The 20,490-nt window shown below is 42.2% G+C and overlaps 1 protein-coding gene across 11 annotated transcripts in view; it reads left to right on the forward strand.

Annotated features, from left to right (window-relative positions):
* Positions 1 to 20,490, forward strand: part of GLI3 (GLI family zinc finger 3) — a 287,546-nt gene that overhangs the window by 37,619 nt on the left and 229,437 nt on the right. For 7 of the 11 annotated variants that reach the window (XM_059728658.1, XM_059728650.1, XM_059728651.1 and 4 more), the window contains one exon: positions 11,232 to 11,294. The exons of the other annotated variants lie outside the window; for them this stretch is intronic. In XM_059728658.1, coding sequence (XP_059584641.1) covers positions 11,232 to 11,294 — 63 coding nt within the window. The remainder of the gene's footprint in view (positions 1 to 11,231; positions 11,295 to 20,490) is intronic. 11 annotated transcript variants of the gene reach the window in all.

The raw sequence follows: 20,490 nt of genomic DNA on the forward strand, positions 1-20,490 counted from the left end.
GGATTTTGACAGGACTTTTTATATTAATAATAATATGTAAAACCATTTTTGATACTGAGTTTTTAGAGGTAAGAATAATGTGTATGTTGGCAAACCATGAGAGTGCTATCTAGGTGTAGACACTGGGGCTGTGAAAGCTTTCAGCACTAAGTTTGTCTTGTGTAGAGGGAAGGAGAATATGAAGTTAACATGACCAAGCATGACCACATTAACTAGATGCCAGATATGATTGGGGTGGTATGAAGCAGAAATTTAGGAGTGAGGTGGATAATGGAAGAAGAGCAGGGCATGGGAACTGAATTTGTGCTTATACAGATCTGATGGTAACATATTGTCACAGAGTGCTATTTAACAATCAAAACTAGCTTGCTCCTTGTCTAACCATGTGGGTTAATCTCTTCCTCTAGAAACTCCTTTTTGCTCTTTTTCCTATGAAATGGATGGGGTACATTTCATCCCATAGATAGTTCTGAGTTGTGAATCTAGCACAATTAGAAAAATAGGTGCTGTTGCTCAGATAGGAATCCTGCAGGCATAAGTGGTTTCAGGGCTGTCCCATGGTCTGTAAAATCACAACTGGAAGAGTGGAATTAGAGATTGACAGAGGACATAGTCCGTGGCATGGATGTTTCCTCCCTACTCCTGGTAGCAGAGGGGAAAAGCCCTTAATGACTGCTGAAAATAAATAATTCGGAGCAACTCAACATTTAGACTAATATGTTTTCATTATTATATGTTTTGCATTTACTATATTTTTCTTCTCTCTGGTGGATTGATGTCTTTGCTCTTAGTGTCTCTTACCAGTTCCTTGTATAAACACTGGGAATTAGACAAGGAAATGGGCCTCCAGTTTGAATACATTGGCATTCCATAGAAACTGACTATCATCTAAGTTCCTTTTGCGTTGTCTTAGCCATGAAACCCATGATTGGAAAATGCTGATTTTTACCTTTTTTGTGTTTTCCTGCCTTAGTGTTTGTATGCTTGTTTTTTGGGGGCTTTTTTTGCATGATCTGAGAATTATTAGCAGATGGGTGATTTACAGTGGGGTGATTGGAAAATTCAAACAGTATGGTTTATGCAAAGATTTGGATACACACTATCTTCTTTCTCTCTCACCATCGCGAACCCCCTCCCTCCTCTTCCCCCCCCCCCCGCTTAGTTGGCTAACATTGTATCTCCTGTAACCTAGTTGCGCTTCCCTCCTCACCCCCATCCCTCTAATGTTAGTCCCTCGCTCAGGTGCTATGTATTTCCCTGCCGGCTTTGTCATCTTTTTTTTGGATTCACAATCCTAAACATTACTAATAAAAGTCTCCGTTTGCACCAGTGGAGATCAGTAAGTCCTTATGCCAGCAATATAGCACTAACCAGGCTCCTTTGGGTAAAAGGGTGTTCATGCTTTTTCCACTCTGATTATATAACAATGGGGTAACAGATCAATCTAGTAAATATACACACTAATGCACAAACATTCACATACACTTTACTTAAAAATATAGAGCATATGTTTAGTTTTCTAGGGACTTGGGCAGAAAAGTAAAGAACACCCCAAATGTTGGCGGTTAGCATTTATACATACCAATGTTTTTTTTTTTTTTTAACCTGGTTTTACACTTCAGAAACAGTATTGTCTTCATCCAGTTCATAAATCTGAAGCTGAGGTGAAACTACACTGTTAAACTCTGATGTGACAAAGGCAATGCATAACCTCTTTTAAAGTCTATATAAATCAAACCTTTAACCTACTTCTTTTAAAAGTGAATGCCTAGAGGATGCTTTTGTGTAACACTTTTTTTTGTATTCCATTTAAATGTAGATTTTTAAGGCCTTTAGTAAAGTGGTGCATCTTTTGCAATGAAATGTTAATCAGGACTCTTTTGTAGCACCTTGTTTCCAAGATAAAATATTTAGTACTGCTGTATATTGAACCCCACATTTCTGACTCTTTCTAGAGGAGTTGTGAGGATTTTTTAGTTAATAGTTGAACAGCTGATCTGCATTTTCTATTACAGATAACCTTACTTTATGTTACTAGCAAGCTGCTAATACAGAAGTGCAGGTTATTATATTTAGATGACTGAATGCAGTTAATTTTTAGGGTTTCCCTCTTTTTAAAGAGGAAAATACCTCATTCTAAGTGTTCGCACTCACTGAATTTCTTTATTAAGTCAGTTTGTTTCTTTATTGCAATTCTGGATTTTTTAATCCATTGACATAGATTAATTCTTGACCATGAGAGAAAGCTTCATAGTTCAGACTCGCAAGTATTCTTTGGTATTCTGTTTGGAATGTTCAAACCCAGATCCTGAAAGCACTTCAGCACAGACTTAATTGTACTTAAGTGAGTATAGACTGATTAACAAGAGGAAAGCTAAGCTTATACATAAGTGTGCAATTGGGCCATAAATCATCAGCTCCTTTGTCTCACAGGTTAATTTCTTACATGCTTATACGTTTTTAAATCAACTACAAAGGGCTTAATTCTACTGTTAGTTATATTGTGGCATTGTAAATCTAAACTAACTCCACTGACTTGAAAGATTTAGTCCAGATTTTCAACAGTGTAATCAAGAACATAATTTAGGAGAACATTTAGTGCACTAATTAGAGTAATTTTGTTTATCTCAAAGAAGGAGTGTTACTAATTTTTGCTTGGTCTCATGAAAAAGCAATGAAAAGCTTAAAGGCAGATGTCTTGGAGTACGGTCTGCAGTTTCATGTAGACTGCCATGACTGTTTGACTTCTCCATCCAGAAGGTAGTACCTTGTCCTTCTGACTTGGCTTTAGCAGTTTTGCCTGTATATCAGTTTAATTTAAAAATAAACCTTAGCCCAAACCCGTGAGTATAAAAAGAGATTAGGGGCCATCAGTTTCCATCTGATTTGTCACATGGTGCTGGTACCGGTTTAAAAATGTTGTGTGCATGTGCTCATGTGTGGGTTTCCTTATACACTGTCCAACCTATATGAAAATGTATAGGGTCCACTCACTTGTCTGAGGCAAAGCTCTCACTGGGCTTAGTTCTTTGGCATTTTTACACATCATAGAAGTAGGGTCAGAAGGAACCTTGTAGATCTTCAAGTTCGACCCCCTGCCTGGGCAGCAGGAAAACTGGGCTCAAATGACCCCAGCCAGGTAGGCCTCAAGCCTCTTCTTAAAGACCCCCAGGGTAGGAGCCAGCACCACTTCCCTTGGAAGTTGGTTCTAGATCCTAGCCACCCTAACTGTGAAGTAGTTCTTACTGATATTTCAGATTCTTATGGATATTTCAGATTGGGTTTTTAGATGTGCTTATCCACAAATGCATCACAAGCAGGTCCAATGAGGTGATCCTCCCCCTCTATATGACATTGGTTAGGCTGCAGTTGGAGTACTGCGTCCAGTTCTAGGTGCCATACTTCAGGAGGGATGTGGACAACATTGAGAGGGTCCAGAGGAGGGTCACCCGCATGATCAGAGGGCAGCAGGGCAGGCCCTACAAGGAGAGGCTATGGGACCTGAACCTGTTCAGCCTCCACAAGAGAAGGGTGAGAGGGGATCTGGTGGCCATCTATAAACTGGCCAAGGGAGACCAGCAGGCAGTGGGAGGCTGTCTATAAACTGGCCAATGGGAGACCCCTGTTCCCCCAAGCACTACTGGGAGTAACAAGGAATAACGGCCATAAATTGATGGAGAGTAGATTCAGGCTAGATATCAGGAGGCACTACTTCACAGTCAGGGCGGCTAGGATCTGGAACCAGCTTCCAAGGGAAGTGTTGCTCGCTTCTACCCTGGAGGTATTCAAAAGGAGGCAGGATGAACACCTAGCCGGGGTCGTTTGACCCCAGCATTCTTTCCTGCCCATGGCAGGGGGTCAGACTTGATGATCTGCTCAGGTCCCTTCCAACCCTACCAACTATGAAACTATTAGCCCTGATCCAACTTTGCTTCCATTGAAACCAGTAGGAGTTTTGCTGTTTTCTTCAATGTGAATGGAATAGGGTCAGTGTTCCTGTGTCTGAAAATCATGTTTGTCTGCTTCCAAGTGACTGTTGCACTGGAAGCTCTCACTGTGTGTGTACTTTTTGGCTTTTTCCACACAATAAAAACATTCACTAATGTTCACTGTTAGCGATTAGTTCTGCTCTCTACTTCCTCTCAACCTGTTCCGTTTTTCACTCTCGTGAAATGTTCTTTTTTTCCCCTTGACTGTTCCAACCAGCAGTGCCTTGGGGTGGGTAGCATTGTGTTCCTTTTCTTTCTTTTAGTTGCCCAGACACAGTCAGCCTGAATATTTTTAAGAGAAAAGGCCGTATGGTGCTATCGTTACTTATGTTGAATAGTACTTAGAAATGAAAAAAATGGAACAGAACCTTGAAGAGGAACAACACTACTCATAAGTACAAGCCTTGGAGAATCTGCCCTTTCCTTCATTTTATGAAAAAACAAAACAAAACGAAAAAACAACATTCCCACACTCTCCATCTTGCATGAAATAGGTGTTCAGTTTGCCATGGGTCAAAGTAAAACCAATGTAGCGCTGTAATATTTTACCTAATTTACCTTTGGAAAAAATATTTAAGATCAGGGTTACTTTTTATGATACTTACTTAGTTTTGTAAAAACAGTAGCCTCAATATCTGGAAAAAAATAACCAGCAACAGCTCCCGAGAGCTGCAGATGGGCAGGATGAACTGATGCACAAGGGTATGTTCAGAACCATTTTATAGGGTCAGGGTGAAGGTCATGCTGTTGAGCCATAGGTGACTATTGGCACTGACAGAATTGCTAAGCTAGTTTTAGTATCTAGATAAGATGGTGATGGGTTCCTCAGAAGGGCGTAGTTCACATCTAGTTTTCTCCTGTTAAGTTAATGAAAAGAATTTCTGAAAGTTACAAATCAGCAGCAGGAGTAAAACCAGACACAAAAGGCATGTCTACATGAGACACTGACTGATCAGGAGCCTGGCACTACTGAGCAATAGTGTTATATGGAAAAAACTGTGTCAAGATGCTACTGTGCAATAGCATCACTTAAAAGGCACGTGCTAGTGCTACTATGCAGTAACTCTGGCTACTGTGCATTTGTTTAGTACTTGTTTATACAAGTACTAAATAAATGTGCGGTAACCACTGCGCAGTAGCATCTTGTGTACATGTGCAGTCTGTGCATTAATTAGTTTTGAATCAGTTGGGAGAGGGGAAGTTGTTTCCCAGACTTACCATATTTACTTGAATGCAAGATGAGGTTTTACACTCCAGTTGTGATGGGGGAAAAATCACCTTCTCTTCACATGCAAGGAAACTGTATCCAGTTCTGGGCACCCCACTTCAAGAGGGATGTGGACAACACTGAGAGGGTCCAGAGGAGGGCCACCCGCATGATCCGGGGACAGCAGGGCAGACCCTACAATGAGAGGCTACGGGACCTGAACCTGTTCAGCCTTCACAAGAGGAGGCTGAGGGGGGACCTGGTGTCCGTCTATAAACTCACTACGGGGCACCAGAAGGGTTTTGGGGAGACCTTGTTTCCCCTAGCGCCCCCCGGGATAACAAGGAATAACGGCCACAAGTTGCTGGAGAGTAGGTTTAGATTAGACATCCGTAAGAACTACTTCACAGTCAGGGCAGCTAGGATCTGGAACCAACTTCCAAGGGAAGTGGTGCTGGCTCCTACCCTGGGGGTCTTTAAGAAGCGGCTTGATGCCTACCTGGCTGGTGTCATTTGAGCCCAGTTTTCTTCCTGCCCAGGTAGGGGGTCGGACCTGAAGATCTACAAGGTCCCTTCCTACCTTACTTTTATGATTCTATGAAACCTCATTAAATGCACTGGCTGTCATTAAACTACTGTCAAATCAGCATAGCAATGGAAGCTAATTATGAGTCACAGAAAATTAGGATTGGAAGGGACCTCAGGAGGTCATCTAGTTCAACCCCCTGCTCAAACTAGGACCATCCCCAACTAGATCATCCTAGCCAAGACATTGTCTAGCTGGGTCTTAACCCCTAAGGATGGAGAGTCCACCTCCTCTCCTGAGTAACCTGTTCTAGTGCTTTACTACCCTGCTAGTGTGAAAGTTCTTCCTAATATCTAACCTAAATTTTCCTTGCTGCAACTTCAGATCATTGTTCCTTGTTCTGTCATCTGCCATCACTGAGATCAGTCTAGTTTCATCCTCTTTTACACCACCCTTCAAGATTGCTTTTAAATCCCACTCAGTCTTGTCTTCTCACAGAAGCCCAGTTCCCTCAGCCTCTCCTCAGAAGTCATGTGCCCTAGCCCCCTAACTATTTTTGTTGCTCTTTGCTGTACTCGCTTCAGTTTGTCTACATCCTTCCTGTAAATAAACTTTCCATATACTTTCATTATTCGGAAGTCATCTGTATTTATGTAAGTATGGTATTACTACTGCCAATTTTACAACAGTGTAAGCACATTGAGTTTCTCAAGTATGTTGCCCTGTTGTTACTTGCATTGGAGTGTCCAAGTTGGAAGAGAATGCTTAAAATCTTCACAAACAGCCATCAATCATTTTGAACCTACTTGGCTTCACCCAGTCTGCCAGTTGCTAAACCCACTTTTAAAGAGCAATATTCTGAGCCTGTAAGTGTTGCATCATAATTGACTTTGAGCACTAAAGGGAACCCTTGTGCTAACCATCCCATTTTAAAAATCAGCATTGAGTTTTGTGGTACTTTTGACAAAAGTTCAGATATATAGGGTAGTTCTGGATAGAAGTTAGATGTAGTGATCCCCAGGGTTGTGATCTAAGGCAGGGGCAGGCAATTATTTCAGTTGCAGGGCTGCTTAACGAGTTTTAATGAACTGTTGAGGGCCACAAGGGTAGTCCCACCCCTTGACAGGTGCCCCACCCCCTGGCTGCCACCTTGGGACCAAGAATTCCGCCCCGACCCTTGCCACCGGAAGTTCCTCTGCTAGTCCCTGGAAATACTCCTTTTGGGAAGGGGTTTGCCCTCTTGCAACCAGAAAACCCCCCAAATTATATACTAAAAATCAAACAGACAATTCAGGCAACCCCTGGATAGTGCTCTTAATTGGTTCCTGAAAAACCAAGCGTTAAGCGCAACAGTGTTGGGCAAAACCCATTTTTTCATAGGAAATAATGTAAATAAATATAATTCATTACTAGGGTGCCCAGCAACAGTGATGTGAGCACCTGGTAGCTCAGGGCTAGCTTGGCCGGTGCTGTGCTGTTGCCACCTGCCTGAGCCTGGGTTTTGGAGGCGGTGCTATTGGTCCCCTACATGGCAGGTGGTGGGCAGGGGCGTGTTCACGGCCACAGTCGCGGTCACTCTGGGTGGTGGGGGTGGGGCATGGTGTCTAGGGCTCCCCCAGTGTGAGTCATATTGCAAGTCATAGACCCATCACACCGGGCCCAGGTGTGGGCGGGCTAAATTGCACAATGAGTCTGTGCACCACTGATGCACTGTGGTGCTAATGTATGCTCCCTGCTCAATGCCCATGACTCTTATAATGAAACTCACTGAGCGCTAAGTGGAATCAGATATGGATTTTAAGTGAGCATTATAGTGAAATAGTGCTAAGTGAAACAGCATTAAGTGGGAGCTGCCTGTAACATATTTTAATTTTATTTAAAAAAAATATTTTTGTCCTGATTTGTGTGTGTTTGCATTGCATATATAGAAATGATTGCATAATACCTCAAAATGAGGTCTTACATATTGTGGGGGTGTGGAGGGGTGAGGGGTATGCCTCTGGGGGGAGCCCCACTCACTGCCTCCCACACACACACACCCCACCACAAACAAGCACCTTCACCCCCCCATGCACATCCCCCAGCCACCCTCCCCTGGGACTGTGCGCGTGGGTCCCCACCAGTACCGCAGGGCTGGGGCCAGCAGTGGCAGCAGGTGGAAGGAGCCACTTCTGCCTGGGCTGCCTAGAAAGACAGTTCAGCTACAGAGCCACCCCAGCCTCACTGTGTGCCCAGGGTGCAACAGGATGTGCCACGGGTAGGCGGTGCCTGGTCCAGGCAGGACTGAGGGACCCGCTGCGGGCTGGATAAAGACCCTCTGATCCAGCTCATGGGCAATATTTTGCCCACTCCTGATCTAAGGTCTGCTCCTGGCTTATTATGTTCTTTCTCTAACTGCAGCCTCCAGTCTCCCTAAAGAAGTTTTTCCTTTAGCATATTTCTCTGCTGTTTCAGGTTTTTGGAGAGGGCAAGGAAAGCTGCTGCTCCTGTTTGCTCTTTTGGCAGAGAAAGTGGAACAGCAAACTAGCTGAACAAACAGTTAACCCTGTGGAAGAGGGAGAAGCATGCTAGGACCGTGACCCCCAAATGTATGTGGCATCTAGGGAAACCACCTCAGTAACCATCTGCTTTGCAGGGCAGCGTGCATGATATGTCCCTCCTGCAAGGCCAGTTTAACTCCTGCTGCTTTCCTTTTGCTGAGCTTTCCTTCTATTTGTCATCTCTATGATAACAGGTGGCAAATGCTAGAGATGAAGTCTTGGGCAGGGAAGGCAGTGTAGATCAAACCATACTTGCTCAAGGAACAAGGATGACTTAATATTGTGGGGGCTTTCTCCCTCCTAGCAAAACAGGAGAAACAGTAGCAGAGCTATGACATAGCCAGAGAAGGAGCCAGCTAGAAGGGCCCTGTTACTGTGTTGGACCTCATGAAGGGCAGTCAAAGCAAGGAGGGTGAAGAGGCCCCTGTTGTGCTTCCAGGATTCTGGGGTGCTTTGGAGGACATGGCTTAGAGACTCCAGGCATTCTGGTCCAGTGTGTCCCTGCACGAGAGACTCGTCGGTGGGCAGCGTATACCAGGCTTGAACTAGGGAATTCCCACATGAGGCTGATTTACTTTTATCTCCTTTATAGTCCCTGTGTTCAGAAAAAGGGGGAAGTAGGGAGAGCAAGATAGGGCAAGGTCGGGGCCAGACAATGAAGGAAAGAAGGAATGCTTTGAGACTGGTTTGGAGGGAGAAGACAGGACAGAAGATGAAAACTTTTGAAGGTGGACAAGTTGAGAGAGTTGGGGTGACAATGGGAGGAAGAAGAAACAAGTGTGTGTAAGAGAGAGAGAGGGAGATAATGTTCATAGTAAATTGCAGGCAAATGTATGTATAGTAGAAGAGACCCATGAAGCTGAGGTTAGATGAAAAAAACCCTAGAAATTCCCCAGACACCTAAAAACACTAAAAACCAGACATAAGCCTGAAGAAAAGGAGTGGGGAGGGGCGGGAGGAAGAAAAATCTACCAAGGAGATAAGAAAGTTAAAAAAAAAAATTCCGCTTTTCAGATAACAGTAACTCCTGCTTCTGGTCTGACCTTCCCACCAAGCCCTGTGGTTTGGTTTCCATGTGATTAATGAAGTAATTTAATCCTATGTATAGAAAAGAGAGACACCATTTTTACACGTGTTGGAAAAGTGATGTCACATGTTTTGATTGGGATGGCGAGAATTATAAAAAACATTCTCTAGGTGTTGGTAGGCTGCGAGACGTGATGAAATCATAGCTATTGCTGAAACGCAGACATGTGTTGGAGCAGCAGAGTGCTGCACAAAAAGTGGTCTGTAGCTTGTTTTCTTAAAGAAGAAATTTGCTTTTGGTATTCATATATTGTGGTGAAAAACTCTTGACCAGCCAAATCTGGTATATGAAGTGACAAGAAGTTTAACTTCCCAGAGTTATGGGAGTTCTTGTTATCATAGGCCCAGTGACTGCTGGTGTGGTGTATGGCGTATGGAAATGCAACATTTATACACACATTTGAGATCATTGGGCTGTGTATTTTTTGAGTCAAAGTCCCATGGGGTCTCCTAGTAAAGAGTCAGAAGAAAATTACAGGAATAATTTGGATTTATCTCATTCTCTAAGGCAGGGCTCTCCAACAGGCAGCCTACAGGCCACATGCGGCCTGTGAAGGGTTAATGTGCAGCCACCAAGCTCCTACCTGGCCACAACTCCCTTTATTGCTCTGCCGCTGATGCAGCCAGAGTCTCTAGGCTCTCCCTCCCTCAGCTTTCACTTCTTGTTCCCTCCCAATGGTACAGGGGGGTGCAGCCCATGGTGCCAGAGAAGCTCATGCGTGATACAGTGAGGGAACTGAGATGGGGGTGCCTGCTTGTGTGGTACATTCGGTGGTGGCAGGGTGGCCTGGGGGCCCATGCCTCTCACTAGTGTGGGTAATGCTGGTGTGGATCACATGGCATGCAGCCCCCCAGCCACTTAGAAGTTGGACAGCCCTTGTCTAAGGAGCAGGAATAAGTAGAGTGGAAAAAAGAAGGGAAAAATGCCAAGATATATTTAATTAGATGGAAACTTTGAACGCCATTTTCAGGTACGGTGAAAAACATAATGTTAGAAAGTAATGTTGTGATGACCTTTATTAACATGCCAAATGCAGGAAAATGAAATGGGTTAAACTGGTTGGTGACGTGTAGGTCCATACTGGACCCTTCCTTCCTTCCCTCCCAGTCACCAGAACCTTTCTGAAGTGGAAAAGAGAGAATGTTTTTCTCTATGCATCGTTGTTCAGGACTTTGGGAGAAGATAAGTGATGAATAGGTGCCTCAGGCCCTGAGCTGAAAAAATAAGTTTTATTAAAAAAAAAAAAAAGGTTTTATTTAATGAACACCATACTAGTTGGTGCTTGTCTTCAAGACACGCTAGCATACACAAGTGCTCACTGAATCTGTTAGTCAGAAAGGATAACTAGTTGCTGATATCGGCACTGCAGTTTGTTGCAGATATGTGATGGTGATGTTTACAAGCTGCAGGCAGCCTATAGCTTCAGACTCAGTTTGTAAAACATAGTGTGATATTAAGCAAAATGTGAAATAAGCAAACTGTATTAGTTGTTGTTTATTTTCTTTCAACTCATTGACCATCAGAGTGCCTTTTGATCAGCCAAATCTGATATATGAAGTGACAAGGAATTTAACTGGCCAGTTACAGGAGTTCTTGTTATCATAGACCTAGAAGTGATTGTTGGTGTGGCGTATGGTGGTAAACATAGAAGCACAATATTTATACAAACATTTGGAATCAACTGGCAGTGGGGTTTTTTGAGTCAAGGTCCCATGAATTGCTTTCCCTAACCTTTCCTAGTCTTTGTAAAGGATACTGCAAGTCTTATTAGAAACTGGAACTAATTTATACCTGTGATTTTCAGTTAGTAGTTCTACCTAATGTATTGCACAGTCATATTGTATTAATAAGATTTTACCAACATATCTGTTTTTACCAACAGATTTTACACCACAGATTTGTGAAGACACTGATAAGTTGGGCAGGCTGTCTCAACTTAGAGCTGGTAAAATCTAGCATCTTACCTTTGCTATGTTTGCTATACTTGTCAATGTCACGTTTTCCAAAACAACAACACGGGGAGCTTACTTGGAGCACTGCAGTGTGCTTGAGGATATTGCCACTGGGATTTAAGTTTACCGTGTAGACATAACTTAAAATATACAGGTTGGTATAATGGCAAATCAGAGCTAACTTTCCAGTTACCTATAATATTATGCTGCTGCCCATCACTGTAGGATGAGTGCCTTCCTTATAGAATCAAAAGCAACATCAAGTTCACAAGAATCATAATCACAGATGATATAATGGCAGTATAGACAATTGATAAAGAGGTAGTATCCCCATGTTTGGTTTTCTTTTAATGCCCAGCTGCAAGGATAATCTTATCTATGCTTTCCATTTCTTTATGTTAGTTTTACAAACTGGAATGGGTCTTAAAAGACTAACCTTTCCATGATATTAAAACTAAAATAACAGTCAATTTCTTTTGTTCCAAGTGAAATAAAATATGATTGTAGACTGCACACTTTAAGAATATGAAGCATACTTGCAAGCAGGGCACAGGAAATGGATTCAATTTGATGTGGCAGATCATAAGGAAAAAGCAATGGTCCTTTGCTTGTTATAGATTCTGGGTTGAATTCTTATAAATATTTTTGAACATCTCTCCTCATGTCGGTTGGATGAATTCAATTTGGGTCTGTGCAAGAGGGTAGGGTGAATGTAAACAAGAACAAATTATGGCTCAATGTGAAGAGAGGAGTAGTGACATGTATGTTTAACCATTTTTATAATCACATGCTTATAATTCTTGGTTACATGCTTGTATTATTTAGAACACTTTTGAAGGAATATAACTAAGATGATTTTAATAGACTACTGTAGAATAACTGGGGTTAATGTTTAATAAATTCACTTCAGTAGATTCATAAGTAGGTGTTTTACTTTATGAAGCATCAAACATACTCTTAAACACCATAATAAGAAGGTTTATAGAGATGGTAGTGACTTCTTTGTGACTAAGACCATAAGGGATGTAGAACTTGTTCTGCCTACTATGGATCGGCAGAGCTATGCAGGAAATGGTATCTATCCATGTAGATGACAGCTGAATTACTGGTCACACAAATTTAGGTGGGCAGGTACATGAATATTCAATCATCATTTCATTACTCTACACCAGATGTTCTCCAATGAAGGCCTGTGGACTTTGGTGACCTGCTGAGTGCTTACTGATGGTCTTCTGAGAATTGGCTGGTCACATAATACTGACTTCTTCTCGTTTCCAGCTGCTAAAATGTATTAAACGAAAGTTAAAAATACATTAAATTCTTTTCCGGTGTTACCTTTTCATCTAAGTAATTGCTGCAGTTGCTACTGTGATATTATTCAATTGTGCATAGTATGAATGGTGGGTTATGAGCCAATCTTTTGATTAATCAGTGACCCATCTTTTGAAGAGTTAGAGGAATCCAGGGCTATATCTTTCACTAATAATGAACTTTTGGGGTCATGACTGCTTACATATTTGCCGACTCAGGACCATCTCTTCAGCTGGTGTAAATCCGTGTAGCTTCATAGTCTGGTCTATACAGTTTTGAATACTAAACTATAAGACTTACTTATAACTGGTATGAAGATTTAGCTCAAAATCTCACCTTCATTCTCTCCAGCCAAGGAGGATAGGAAGTTTCAGAAACTAAAGAACATTGGTACAGATGTTAAACAAAAAGCCATTTCTGTTAAATTAAATAAATAAATGTATTAATTAAATAGATAAATATATTTTTTTCTTCTTTTTGAACATTTAAAATGTTTTCAAATGTAGTTCTTGCTGAATGGTGCTGTTTTAACTTGGCATATGTTAATAGCTGCCCTGAGCTCACTCATGTTTCTGCAAAATAAGAGACTTAATGATATGTAATCATCTTTTGCCAGATGCTTAACAATGTAAAGCCCTTAACATTTAGTAGAGGAAAAGTATAAAACAAAACATTTGGGTTTTGGATAGAACAACTCCAACTAACTTGATAAAAATGAAGGTAAGTTGAAGAAGGGTTGTCACAATATGTAGACTGTTTTGAACCAGTGTTGACCTAATATATCGAGCCAGTGAGAGTGAGAGAATTGAATGCATGGGGTCAGAAAGAGTGAACATTGATGTGAAAGCATTGTATTTAGATCAAAGGTTCTCTGCTACTTGGTTTGATTAGGAGACTGGGAATAGGCTAATATGAGAGATTTTTCTGTCACAAGAGAGGAAGATTTTTTATCTCATGGATACTAGTCACTCTGTGAAGGCACATCTAATGCTTTGAGCAAGATTCTTGCAGACTAAGTCCCAAGTTCTAATATGGACTCTGCCAATGATAACTTAACCCCTGTGTCTGTTTCCACAACTGAAAAATGTTATGCTCTGAAGATTGATTAATGCTGGTAGAACCCTTTAAAGCTGTGAAGTACTGTCTTCATGTGAGACTAGCTGTTGCAGTCACCTGAGTCACCTGACCCTGTTTCAAATAAGAGTCTGGGAGCACAGTGTTCTTGGTGAGGGGCCTCATCTCTGCAGTTTTCTATGTGACTGATAGACCAGAAACACCTTTCTGGTCTATTATCACATGGACTACTGAGGTTAAAAAAAACCCCAAAATGCTTCTCCCTTAAAAAGCTGGTGTTGGCAGCATGAAATGGTTGCATTTAAATCACACCGTTTGAATTTCCAGTTTTCTTTTTTCCCCTTTGCATCATCTTACTTCTCTCTTTACCACCTGAATTTCAATTCAAATTGTGGGGAGGGAAGTAAGATGATGTTTTGTGTCTTTAATCCAGATCTTTTAAATATCTTGCCAGCTGCTAAGGATAGACACATCTGAGGCTAGTGCAGATACATTCAGGACCTATAAAATATTCTGAGTCCTTGCCCCTCAGTCCAGTGATCAGCAGGGGGAAATTTGATTTCTGATTAAAGCTCCTCCTTTGCAATCCCTTCTTATTTGACTTGGGTGATGCAATATACTTAGTGGTGACTGACCTTCCCCAGGTCTGGTATGTTTCATGAACAAGGTTTTTTTTTCCCTGACTGCTGACTCTGTTCTACAAAAATTTCACATTTTTGCAGTTACTACTCAGACTTCAAAGAAACAGCACTTCAAAGTGGTGTCCACATGGATATTGTGACACCAAGCTTTTATTCTAACATTTTGTCTTTTTGATTTTGAGAAATGTTCATCTCTACTAATGAGGGATAGCTGTCATAAACTTTAAAGAAGTCCTCTTTCAATCTTTTTCTCTCCTATCTCACTATCTAAGTTTTATAACTTTTAGAAGGGTTTCTAAGAAGTTAGAGAAATGGTTCATATTGTGGGAGCTAATCAAATGTTTTCTATACTAGCAGTCTAGGTCAGCCCAGAGTGGGGTGTTTTTTTTTTGTTTTGTTTTTGGGGTTTTTTTTTTGGTGTCCAACTGTCAATGCTTTCATTTTACTGCATAGGTAGGATCCTGTGACCACCCTCATTGATTGTTTTGGCTGTCTGTCCTTCCCTCCAGCTTTGTGTACCTCAGTGACATGCCACCTTCTGGCCTTAGTTTGTGGGCCAGATCCTGCAGGCAGCAGTAGTCCACAGGCCGGATCCAGTGTAGGGTCAGTGCACAGGATCAATCAGCACGTGTAATCCAGCATTCCAGCCACTCTGGAAGTCATGGCAATTAGTGCTACCACTGCTTGCCCCACACCAAATTTGTGGACCTGGAGGGAACCCTGTGGGCCAAATGAGCTGCAGGTGTCTCTATGGGCTGCATTTGACCTGAAGGTTGGCTGTTGAGCACCACTGGTATACAGTAAGATTTCCCAGAGAGTATTTTTTTCATGACTTTTTATTCTCTGCAAAAGCACTATGGGATAGCTATCCAAATTTTCCCCCAAATTAATGGGAACAGGCTGTATTGCAGGTATGGGCACATACACTTTCTATGTGTGTTTTATTGTGTGGATACGCCTGAGTGATTTTGTTTTTTACAAAGTCAAATAAACACTTTCCAAATTGGTTTTAATTAAATGTTCTTTCTTTGTAGACAAGGTCCTCAGTTTTAAGGGTACAATAAACATATGACAGTAACTCCTGTATATATAGTTATATACGGGATTGGTAAAGCAGTGGCATAGATTGCCTGTGGCTGTCATGGGAGGGAAATAACATAATTTGGTTAATACCGTGTTAAAAGATGTGGAAAGCAAATGAAAACAAGGCGAGATGAAAGGCAAGAGAACATTAGAGAGAAACTTTAAAATCTGCCATTATTCCTGTGCATGACTTCCACTGGGAAAATTTGAAACTGAAAAGAGGGTCACTGTGGTTAGTGTTGAACTTGGCAACCATAGATCCTTTGAATCATGGTGCATGTGCAAGAGATCTATGCAACTGTCTCACCAGGACCTCCAGCATGTATGCCTAGGCAAGATTATGGAGGAGTGGAGGCTGCCCTAGACCTACCATCCCCTCTTTAGATCATTGAGATAGAGTTCCAAAGTCAGACCAAATCCAGTCATAATGGTTGTAACATCTGCCCAAGAGCAACAGATTAGAGCTGCTGCTGACCACCTAATGCCTCAGTGAAGACACATTTTATCAGGGTCATGTCCCTTAGTCTTTCTCCAACCAAGGAGTACCCATATGGCAATGGGAGCTAGGGTTATGAGGTGCCCTATACTCATCTGTACTCTGGAGGTTGCAACATTGTGATATTTTATAGGAGCTACCCCATCACAAGTAGCCCCACTGTGTTGCTCTCCAGTTGGACGCAGTTTACGGTCATACCCAGGACCAAAGTTGGTATGGAAGTGCCAGAACAAGATTCTGTCAGAGGGGCACTGCAGTATTGGTGCCAAGCTGTATTAACAAAGATCTGTGCTAAGCTTGCCACTACCCAGAGGCACATAAAATTCCCTCTTCTTGCTACTCATTGTCAGAACCCATTGTGTTTCAGATGGATGGGATATGTGTAGGTGGAATATGTCTAATCTTTTTGCTCTAAAACAATTGCCGTTGTCTATCACTTAAATTGTTGCTGTGTTCTTGCTTAATTTTCATCATCACCCCACGGTAGTTTCTGGGGTATAATTTCTGCTGCACATTTAGTTCCACATTGGCTTGGAGTGTGTTTTATTAAATACTTCAATATTAATTCCTTCACTGATTATCCCTCCATAAGCACACTTTGTTCTCTGTGTTTCTTTTCTGGCTTTCGAGCATGGTAATATATGGAAATTGGTAACCATGGGCTCCTATACATGAGCTGGGAGGCTGCTCTGATGTGCTATAATTCCAGCGCATCAGAGCAGACTCAATTAATCGAATCTTTTGGAGTGTGGTAATTATGTCCTGCTTCTCATGTATCAGTGTCCCTGCTCTTCAGAATGGTGGCAGGGATTCTTTATTTGAAGCTTGTTTGATGAGCCTTAGATAAAGTGTCCCCTCCACCATTATGAAGTGTGGGGACACTGATACACAAGATGCTCTGGGGGCTTTAATTAGAGTGGCTCTTGGGGCCTCTTTAATTAAAGCACCCCCTTCCCCCCACCACTCCTGGATCATGCGTATAAACATCCCATGTGGTGAATAGTGGTGGCGTTCCTTTTTTGTTTAATGCTGAGCATCATGGTATTTCCTGCTCTGGTCACCCACCCATCCTTTTTACCCTCTGTTTCAGGGGTTACTATCTTTGTATGTGAGTAGCACTTCTTTTCCTGTATTTGTATGACCTGTCCCATTAGCTTGCAGAATCATGGTGTGCTCTGGCAGACTTCTCCCACTGCTGGATTTGTCAGCCAGATTTGCAGTGTTTAGGGAAAAAATATGTTTGGTTGTTCAATCATGGCATTGATTTTGATATAGAAAAGGAGGCAGGAAAGAAGAGGAGGAAGTGAAAGAAAGAGTGAAAAAGGTAAGTGGTAGGAGAGTAAGGAGCAGAGAAGGAAGAGGTCTAGTAGGGATTAAATACATTTTATAAAAGTACCCACAGGTACCAGGTACTGAATTTCTCAAATGTAAGTCAAAATAAAAATGAAAAATGTATCCACTCAGGTCAGGTGGCAGAGTAATCATCACGTGTCCATGTGACCTATCCTTTCTTAGCTTTTATGAATCCATTCAATATGCATAAATGTTGGGAGAAGTGACTATGTATTTAGAACATGAATGTTCAAACCTTATTTGAAAAACAAAAAAGCAAAAAAACAAAAGTTCTGTAGTTGGTGGGTCCCCATAACATTCTTGATATGTTTACTAACATAAAGAATGTAACCCTCTTTTAAAGAAAAAGTAGATACAAGCCATATGTATAGTACACAGAGGGGAGCAACTGAAATCTGGTTTGAGTAAAGAATGCTGCTGTGATCTCTCTGTAAAGCTGAAGGGAGAAATATTTTTGCTAACGTTTTCCTCTTCCCATCTTTGCTTTACATCTGATTTTTTTTCTTTTCAGATTTCTTAGCTGACATGAGTTTAGAAGTTCTTCTATATTAACTTATCAGTCTATGGCAAATACAGTCTTCCCCAGGATTGAGATGAGGGAGTTTGATAACACAAGTTAAAACCTAAACATTTGTGGGCTATGTACAAATATTGAGCACTTTCAGTGAATTGCCAGGGTAATCCTTTATCTTTATTTATACACAACACACTCACAACAATTCTACCACAATTGCAGCTCTCAGCAATGCGACTTTGAAAAGCTGTCTTGCAATCAAACTGCATGTGGGGGAAAAAAAAATCTAGAATTGTTTTTTTTCCTGCTTATCTTTCTTACCTATGTTTTTCTAACATGCAGAGTGTTTTGGCCTCTCCAGAAGAAAGGTGAGTTGTGAGGAGTGTGGTTTAAGTATTTTATAGTTTGATTGATATAATTGGGAGCTTTTTGGCAAAAAGCTACATAGTGCAGGTTAACTTTAGTCCTTAGTGATGTAAGGTGAAAGAGAGTCCTGTGTCTGCAGGTCATAGACGACAATCCAAGGGCTTCCTATGTACCCAGCTCAAGTGTACTGAAAACACTTTGGGACAGTAATCGTTTCCTAGTATGTGTACATTCATCACTCAGCCCAGTAATTTTCAAACTGTTGTGTGAACCATGGGTTCCATGATAGGTCATCAGGGGCTCAATAAAGAAATTGTGGGTTATAGTGGAGTGTGGCTGGGAGGCAGCATTGCTGGGCTAGGTCGGAGAATTATAGAAAATGAAGGTTGGGAGGGACCTCAGGCGGTCTAATCCAACCCTCTGCTCAAAGCAGGAATGTCACCAACTCGATCATCCCATCTAAAGCTTTGTCTACCCACATCTTTAAAACCTCCAAAGATGGGAATTCTGCCACCTCTCTGGGTAACCTGTTACAGCGCTTTACTACCATCCTGGTGAGACAATTTTTCCTAATATCTAACCTGAACTTCACTTGCTGCAACTTGAGATCATTGCCCCTTGTTCTGTCACCTGCCACCACTGAGAACAGTCTAGCTCCATCTTTTGAATCATCCCTCAGGTAATTAAAGACTGCTCTTAAATTCCCCTCGCCCCTGCAGTCTTCTCTTCTCCAGACTAAATAAGCCCAGTTCCCTCAGCCTCTCTTCAGAAGTCATGTGCCCCAGCCCCCTCACCATTTTCATTGCCCTCCGCTAGATTCTTTCCAATTTGTCTACATCCTTTCTGTAGTGGGGGAGCCCAAAACTGGGGGACAGTACTCCAGATGTAGCCGCACCAGTGCCGAACAGAGGGGCAGAATCACTTCCCTTGATCTGCTCCTACTAATGCAGCCCAGTATTCCATTAGCCTTCTTTGCAACAAGTTTGATGGCTCATATTCAGCTTCTTGTTCACTGTAATCCCCAGGTCCTTTTCTGCAGAGCTGCTGCTTAACCAGTTGGTGCATGGGATTGTTTTATCCTAAGTGCAGGGCTTTGCACTTGTTGTTATTGAACTTCATGAGATTTTGTTTGGTCAAGTCCTCCAATTTGTCTGTATCTTTCTGAATCCTTATCCCCTCCCTCCCCCCAGCATATCTGCTACTCCCATTCACTATGATTCTCTGGGTCCTATCCTGCAGCCAGTTTCTCACCCATCTGACTGTCTTGGAGGTAAGCCCACAATCCTCCAATTTTCTCGTGAGGACCTCATGGGATACTAGATCAAAGGCCTTTTGGAAGTCTAGGTATACAATGTCAACCTGCCCTCTCGTGTCCAGGTGGTGAGTTACCTGATCATAAAAGCAGATGAGGTTGGTAAGGCAAGACCTGCCCATGGTGAAGCCATGCTGGCTGTTCTTCAGAACCTTACCTTCTGCAAGCTCCTTGATGAACTTCTTTAGGATTTTCCCTAGGATGGAAGTTAGGTTGATTGGCCTATAGTTACCTGGGTCCTCCCTCCTGCCCTTCTTGTGGATGGGCACAACATTGGCCCTCTTCCAGTCCTCAGGGACTTCTACAGAGCGGCACGAGTTGTGGAAGAGTTTTGCCAGGGGTTCCACAATGACTTTGGCCAGCTCCTTCAGCACTCTTAGATGAAGATCATTTGGTCCTGCTGGCCCTTCTAATTTTATTAATTGGTCATACACCAATTTTATGGCAATAGTAGGAAGGCGATTATTCCTACCGTGCTTATCCTCTACTCTACCTGGCATGGTTTTCCCCTTGGTCCGGTGAAAGACTGAAAGGAAGTAGTCAGTCAGGAGTTTTGCTTTCTTCTGGATGCTGGTAACCAACTCTCCTGAGTTGTTGAGCAATGGCCCCACACTCCCATTTGTTTTCCTCCTGTTCCCTATGTACCTAAAGAAGGATTTATTGTTGACCTTGATTCCCATTGCTAATCTAAGTTTGGTCACTGCTTTAGCCTGTCTTATCTGTTCCTTGTAAATGCAGGCCATCGTGGAATAGTCCTCCTTGGGGCCTGCCCCAAGCTTCCATTATTTGTAAGCCTCTTTCTTAAGAGGACTGTGATTTCCCTTCCCAGACCTTCTGTTACATTTTCTCTGCATGGGAATGGACTTTCTTTGTGCTTCAAGGATTGTGTCCTTAAGGGACAACCACTCCTCATGCATACCTTTCGCCTTCAGTCCCTGGTCCTGCAGGACTTGCCCCACAAGTGACCTAAGCTTGCTGAAATTTGCATTTTTGAAGTCCAAGACTTCAGCCCTGCTATACATTTCTCTGCCTTACATTG

The sequence above is a fragment of the Alligator mississippiensis genome, chromosome 5 (assembly GCF_030867095.1).
Source record: "Alligator mississippiensis isolate rAllMis1 chromosome 5, rAllMis1, whole genome shotgun sequence".
NCBI classification, from domain to species: domain Eukaryota; kingdom Metazoa; phylum Chordata; order Crocodylia; family Alligatoridae; genus Alligator; species Alligator mississippiensis.